Raw genomic sequence first — 8,276 nt, forward strand, 5'->3', positions numbered from 1 at the left:
GTGAGTTCTCTCAATGTGAAATATATCAAGTTATCTATGAGGCCAGAGCCTTTTTTAGAAGTTCAAGTTGTAATGGAACATTAGGGAAATAAGAAAGATTCTTGCCCCAGAGTGCCTACTATTGGCGAATTACAGGATAGACATGGGGGCTTTCTATATAAAGCCTTAAATACGACGGTATACAGCTAAACAATAAAATCACAAGCATTGCAGCATTGTAACAGACACAGAGAGAGCAACAACAACTTGAAGCATTAAGAGAGAAAAAAATAAACAAAGTTAAGAAAAAGATCAGGTTCTTGCTGGGGCGATCAGCTGAGCCTTCCTATTGTTTGTAGAAAGTATAGTTCTAGATAGCATTAGTTGAAACTGGAAAACAAATTGCCTTCAAATAATCGTGTAGCAGCCTTTGTGTTCTGATTCCCCAGGAGACCATAGAGTCAGGGTCTCAGCCCCTCCATCCATGTGCACAAGGTCCTCAGGCAGAGATCACAGCTTCCTAATGGCCGTCCTCAAGTCCATTTGCCAAAGCCACTGTCTTCTTCTTGCATGCGAAATCCTAAATTCCATCCTGGGCTCCTGCCTTAAAAAAACACAAACCCCTGCAAGAGCACAAGGGAATCTCAGCCACCGCCTGCCCCATTCCAGAATTAGCGACGAGTCCTGCTCCAGGCTGCAGGATGGATAAGACAGATCCAAGTTTATATCTCAACTCCTGAGCTGTAATGAGTGAGTGAGTGAATGCATCACTGCCTGTGTGCCTGCATATGTTTGTGTGTGTGTGTGTGTGTGTGTGAGTGTGGGTCTTTGTTTCTGCATGTTAAAAGCTTTGTCTAAGATATCTATCTTCCTTCTACTCAGCAAGCTATTTTCGGAAAAGCAGAAAGTCTTTCAATGACGAATTATCTATCACCCATTGCTTGTGTGTGTGTGTGTTTGTGTGTGTCACACTCAGCAATGTGTGCGGGAAATAAGCAGTTACAAGTTCTCTGTCACTCGCTTTCCCAAACTGTTTCTAACTTTTTACAACTGCAAAAAAAAAAAAATCAAAAAATCTGTAGCAGGATTCGATATGTTGTTGGGATCACAGGCAAGCAATAGGAAACAGCTTTTGGATTATGTGTTTGGTGTTTTCTACTTCACAGAGGAAGTCTAGTGTAATTAGCTTGGATATTATTAAGTGCATTTAAGGCTCGGTCGGACCTCCTTTACCCCACCCTGCCCAGGAATATATTTAGTGTGTGTGTGTGGTTTTTTTTTTTTTTGTTCTTTTACTTGTGTATAATAGCTGTCGTGATGCATGCTGGGATCAACTTTGTGCACTAAAATACAAACACTATAATTTGCTAAACGATTTTGGTAACAGCACTATTATAACACAGTGTTTTCAATCATTAACATTATAAAAAGATTAAGTAAAAATCCCACAAATATAAATTGCAAAGCCCCCATACGTGTCTAAGTTTATTTACAAGATTAAACGTTACCCAAGCACCTGTAAAAATGACTAACGTAATAATCTCCTCTGTTAATAAATATCATTTTTTCTAAACAAAAATATGCCATATCCCTGTGCAATACTTGCTGGTCGAGTCTATTTTTTCTTTATTACAAAGAGTAGTGGGTAATGGCCTTGACTTTATTGAAGTTCAAAGACGTGTAATATTCTCATTTTCCAGGTTGGGTTATGTTAGAATTTGTTAAGTAATTTAATAACAGCAATAAACGCTTTGCATAAGTTTTTTTTTTTTTGTTTTTTTTTTTTGGTCCTAATGTTTAACCGCCCCCACTCCTTTGTCTCTAGAATTCCCTCCACTGCAAACATTAAAAAAAGTAGAATTTATCAAGAACTGAAAATGGCTCTTCACGTGAGGTCCCCCCTTTCTATGGCTGAGCTCCCCCACCAAACATTATTAACCCGTTCAGTGCTGGTAGGGCTAATAAATCGATTGAGAATCAATGAGTTGTTGATCAATTTTGCTGAACCTTGAAAGGGTAAAATCCCTTTCCTCTTTGGCCCTGGCGATTGCCTTGTGTTGCAAACTCCCACGTGTACTATAAACTTGGGTTTTACAGCTAGCATTCCATTTTAAATCAAGGAAACTTTGAACTAGGCCTACAGATTCCTTGTGAGCAACTTCACTGAAAGACGTGAGAAAAAAATCTATCATAAATAAGTAAATACCACTGGACGGATCTCACACACATTTTCTACGACAAACACTTTCCTATTTGTTTACTGTTTACAACGGAAGCCTTCGCCTAAGGCTCCACAGAGCAATTAAGCAAAAATAAGCAGTTTAGTGCTGTAGCCTTTATGACATTGTCTAGACTGGGTTCTTTTGTCAAAGCATCTTCAGCTGTTCCGGGAATTACTTCTTCTACATTTGGACTTTGTAGCTTGTTTTTATTTTTATTTTTTTTAGAATTATTTTCTAACCTCTGGACACAACAGTTAATTTGTGTAAATGCCCCTATTTCTTCACGACCATGGAGTGAAAGGATAAAACAAAAATAGAAAAATCTATATACCTAGGGTAAAGAAAAAAACAACCAAAATAAAACCCCATCAACTAAAAACAGATCAACTCATCATTAAATACAACTGTCAATATTTTAACATTTGATTCTACACTATCATAACTACTACAATACTAACGTGTGTATGCATGCATGAGTGTGTACAGTATGTGGGATTTTGGTGGTTATGGCCATAGGATCATAATGATAAACCGATCCATGTTTTCCCCCCCCTGTTTATTTGATTTGACAATAGGGATAACAAAATATCGTACACTTAAACTATAAACGTTTATCTCTGCGTGTCTGTCTGTGGCAGGCTTGTGCAATGTATGATCATATACTGAAACTAAACCCCCATTATTTTTTCCTACATTAAATGTTTATTTTTTTATTTTTTTAACTAATAAAATCTGTGAGCTCTGAAGTTGCTGTTTAGTGGATGAGTGAGCACGCTGGATCTTGTGTGTGTGTATATGTATATTTGTGTGTGTGTGTGTGTGTATGTAATTGTACATACTTAGATATTTTTTAGACTCTCACGCACAAACTTTATATAAATATATATGTATTTTTTACTCGTACATTATATATATATATATAAAACTATATATTATATAAAACTACAAGAGGGTATATATATATATATATACACAGAAAAATAGCTGTTTCTGGCACTCATCCCATGTAAACAAAAAATATACCTTTAATGTGTATTGGTTGATATATGTATATTATGTACGAGTTGAATATATATACATACACACATACACATATTAATATATTACACACACACAAACATATATAATACATAAATACAAGTGAGTGTCTTGTTACTCTCCCTGCGTTGTAGTTTGTGGGTGTTTTTTTTATTTTTTTATTATTTTTTTTATTTTCAATGTTAAATCAACAGTGACACAGACTGTAGATTACTGTGTGTCCAATCCAGGTAGACATGTGACAATGTATCCAGGCCCTTTCTATCGCCTCTTTGACTTTTCTTTCAGCAAGGTCTAATGCCTGCAGTATGTTATTTAGTGTTAAACTGTAACCATGCATCTCCTCACTAATCCTCACTGTAAGCAAATAAACCATTGGCAACAGCTGTTTAATCCTTACTTATTTGCAATTTGTTTTATGGGAAACATGGCCCTATAACATTATTTTGTACATTTTCACAATGACCTAGTAATCTAACAACTTGTTTTATTGGATCAAATCGTGTGTATTTTCTGCTTTGCATTTGTATATTTTCCACATTCCTTGGAGCACAGAGAGCATCTCTCCTTTCTTGCAGAATGTATATATACATAGATATATCCACATGTAAAATAGCACAATTTGACTTTCCACATATACATCACACAAGAGAGCCTATGTTACTGTTAGCAGAGCTTTATAGAGACTCCTAAAACAAAGGACAGCTTTGTCTGCAATACTGTCTTAGAATAACCATGGTAATCAGAATTATAATAAATTGGTGGCATTTATTTATTGTATACAGAAAGATACATGCATGAAACATTGCCGATAAACTGTAGTTTTTATTCGTGAGTAACCCGATCTGTTTGTAGACACCGATTTTTGTGTTTATTTTGTATGTTTTTTTCTTTGTCAATTAAACATTTGTGCTTATGTATATAACACAATTCGGACCCTATTTAAAAGAAAATTGTAACCAGGTTGATTTTGTAAATTGTTACTTTTTGTTACTTATGTTTAAAAAAAATACCATCTTTTTATTTTTAGGTTTTTTCTTTTTTATACTATGAAAAAGGATGTTTGAAAATTGGAAAATGCTGACATGTTACATTTGATTTCTTTGGGCCAAACCAATTTGGTGAAAATATGAGAACTGTATAATATTGCACATATCCAACAAGGAGTCACTTCCTTCCATGTTTTTTTCTGTACATGAAGACATGTTTACTATGACTCCTATGGGCATTTAATCATAGGCAAATACAAAATACAAAAAAAAAAAAAATAACACTGTGAAAGGACCAGCTAAGTGGAAATGGTGGAAATGCTACCACACATCCAAAATCTCTACAAAACATACACATACACACAAACTCACACAGACACATACAACACACACATATATGTGTATGTGAGTGTTTGTAAATATATGTGTGTGCGCGTGCTTGTGTTTTCTTTTTAGCTGAATAAACACACTACAAGGTATGTATCATGTGGGTATATATGTGTGTTATATATCTGCATACCTACCTTGAAGGTGTCTAATGTGTTTGTTTGTTTAATCTAAACAAGAAAAATGGAGAAAGCGCAAACACATTGTAAGTTGTGTTTTGTCTCTGATGTAAAACACACTAACAATTATTACAACAAATTTTGAGGCAGGGAAATAGGTCCAAATGGGGACATGTTAAACAACAGGAAAAATAACTAAGAAAATGTATTTTAGATATGCATGTACAGACACACATAGACACACAAACACGCACACATCTCTCTCTCCCTTAACACATACACACACATACACTCACAAATATCGATAATATAAGAACACAATTCGTGGATTCATAAAAACTTTGGCCATTATCTTCATTGTGATAGGCGCGTCCTTATAGTCTATTAAAAACAATAGCAAGAATAATCATGTTTTCACAGTTCTAGGCTTTTTGAAATGAATGATCTAGCAAATTGAAGAATCCATTTCTTCAGCAGTTAGTTAAATAAAAAAGAAGTTCATGTCTGTCCTTAAATGCTGTTCAGTCCTACCAAGTGCTCCTCCTTTTGTTACCTTGTAATATGTAACAGAATGAGGCTGGTACTCTGAGCTTGAGTGAGGACTCAGAATGTAAGCCATGTTCCTATCCTCTGCAGGACAAACACTCCTCACCAGTACAGTGCATTCAATTTACACCATCAACATGTTCACAGCAACGGATTCCCAGAAAAATACTGCAGTCGGTCTCTGCTTAGTTTTTTCTCTTTCATTCTTCTGTTTTGAAACCATATTTTAACCTGGCGGTCGGTGAGATTCAGCATTCTAGACAACTGGAGCCTCTTCTCCTTATTAATATACACATTGAAGAAAAACTCTCTCTCCAGTTCTCGGATCTGGAATTTAGAATAGGGACACCTCTTCTTCCTTGTACGAGGGGCACCTTCAAAATGATAAAAACAAGGTTGATATAGTGACAAACTGCAACAACTTTCCCAAAAGTGATATCACGTTGACAGTATGTCCTGTGACAGCATGGAGTACACATTAAGGAACATGCAGCATCAGTCATGCCATTTCAGGCGCTCACATTATATGCTTAATACATGTACAATGATATTTTAATTATTAATATTGCCATTAGTAATAGAATGGTACACATAGTGCTAATACAGACACATAATTAGAAATACATTGCAACACAAATGCACTAGAAAGACACAATCAGAACACACACATAGAAAAAAATATATTTGTGTGTGCTTGTATACATAAGTATGCACGATCATTGTCTCTATATATGAACACACACATACACACACACACACACATATATATTCAAGTAGCATGATGTTACTATGATAAAAAAATATATATTTTACTAAAGAATACTGATGTGCATACAAGTTACTTATTGTGTGTGTGTGTGTGTGTGTGTGTGTGTATGTGTGTGTTTATCTTTATACCTAGCCACCTATCTACCTATCTGTCTGTCTGTCTGTCTGTCTATATGCACGTTTGATATAATATGTAATATATATATATAAATCTTTGTACCACAGTCTGTATTGTATATATCTGTATGAACACATTCTAAACACTGCACTTGCAGAAAAAAATATATACAATACAGTGTAAGATAATATACAACGGTAAACAAATTTAAAATATAACTTTCTATTCACATATCTATAATACAACTAGCTATTGTAGGTATTGGATTTCCCAGAGTATAGATGAAGCAGTTAGAGAGCATTGTCCCTTTTGTCAGGATAAGCTGAATGCAAGCTGGTCAGTGAAAAGGAAACCCTGTTTATTTTATTAAATACTGTAATATGTCCTGCATATTGGGATGTAGGGATATCTACCCAGGCAATGAACATGCATATGACGTCCTATTTTATTAAAGGCATGCATACAAAGGAAAACAGGGAGACATAAGGCATATCAGCATTTAGAATCATAAAATGAGCAAATATACACATATAGTAGGATTGTGCATGGGCTTTATTGCAGAATTATTATTATCATCACCATAGCATCATATAACACAACCCTGCATGGATTGCTATTAATACAGAAAACAGCAGGAAGAGACTCTGAATCCCAGACTCAGGAAGCCAAGGTTATGTTCTGCCCAATTGCCTTTCACCTCCACAGCCCACAAACAAAACCCTTTAAAATGCCCTGAAAGTTCATGATCAAAGTGAATATCTGCCTCTAAGTCTGCAGCTCACACAAACTGCCCCCTTCCCACACTCCAACTCACAACCCCCCAAAAAATGCCTTAAATCTACTTGTTTGTTTGTTTCTCCTGTGACTGTTGTCTCTCACTCACTCTCATTCTATTCTCTCACACTTAGTCTCTCTCCCTTTTTTTCCTCTCCCCCAAAGAGCTTTCCCATCGTAAAAATTCCCCTCTCGTTGGAAGAAAGAGCTTTTGTAGGTTTAATAAAATCCTTTGAATGCTTATAAAACTCCACATAAAAATGTGACCGACAAAACACCGGGCTAGCCCCCTTCACCTCCCCACTCCTGGCTGCCTGGGAGACACACTGCACACACTCTCACTACCTACTGGAATTGCTGCTTTTATTTGCATCCTTATTGTTAACCGAAGTGGACGAGGCTGATGATCCTGGGTTAGTGTTTTCCTCCTCGTCTTCCGGATCCAGACCCTGGTCCCCTCCGGTTGACAGTGCACTAGCCTGGGGGTCACTGTCCACTTTGCCATCGCTCTTGGACACACAGTCTTCGGTAGGGTTGTCTGCCCCACAGTATGCATTGTCAAAGAAGCGATCGAATCCTTGTGGCAACACTGTGTTCTTACTCATGCTGGAATAGAATCCTGAGGAAGGGTGGTTAGCGCTGGGATGGTGGTGATGGTGGTGGTGGTGATGGTGGCTGTACACGCTTTCGTTTTTCATTAGCATTTCGGTCATGCTAGAAGAAGGAGGGAGGCACTCTCTATGCATCAGATCCTCTGCTGCAGGGTAGCAAGAGGCGTAATTACTTCTAGGATGCCATTTACTGGAAGGGTCTAAGCCATAAGATACCTCCCGAACTGGTTGGGAAAGGTTAGTGGAATAAGGGTAAGAGATCTGCCGAGAAGGGGCCTGGGGCAAAAAAGAGGAAACGGTGGAGAATTCGGGTACATAGTAGGTGCAGCTGGGGAGGTACAGGTTGGAGGTGCAGCCTGTCCTGTCTCCAAATTCGGTAGTCCTCTCTTTGCGTGACTGGGAACAAAAGTTGCTCAGGTTCACCGAGTTAAACATCTTTCTCCCTTTCTGGCTCTATAGATAGATGTTTTGGAGGCGATCTGCAGAGGGGGAAAATTTTGGGATGGCTGGATGACGCGCTGTCCGTCTTAGTCTCTCCCCAGGAGCACGTGATGCCGGGGCTAGATATCGCCATATATCAGTCCCGAGCACTTAGAGGCGTAGGAGGGTTCACTTAGGTAAGATCTGAGAGAGGTTCAAAAACGATTGGTTTTCAAACACCGCAGAAACATTATGAAAATCAATTGCAGATTTGTATTCAATTTTTTTTTTCTCTTTTAGGCAAC

The 8,276-nt window shown here is 37.3% G+C and overlaps 1 protein-coding gene across 1 annotated transcript; it reads right to left on the bottom strand.

Moving 5' to 3' along the window:
- Positions 1-4,008: 4,008 nt before the first annotated feature.
- HOXC11 (homeobox C11) lies at positions 4,009-7,999 on the bottom strand. The gene is made up of 2 exons (XM_063444810.1): positions 7,290-7,999; positions 4,009-5,654 (listed from the first exon to the last, which is right to left on the bottom strand). Exons 1-2 carry the CDS (start codon positions 7,984-7,986, stop codon positions 5,422-5,424), a joined length of 930 nt encoding a protein of 309 aa, XP_063300880.1. The 5' UTR covers positions 7,987-7,999; the 3' UTR covers positions 4,009-5,421.
- Positions 8,000-8,276: the final 277 nt, after the last annotated feature.

This window comes from Pelobates fuscus, chromosome 1 (assembly GCF_036172605.1).
Source record: "Pelobates fuscus isolate aPelFus1 chromosome 1, aPelFus1.pri, whole genome shotgun sequence".
Classification (NCBI taxonomy): Eukaryota; Metazoa; Chordata; class Amphibia; order Anura; family Pelobatidae; genus Pelobates; species Pelobates fuscus.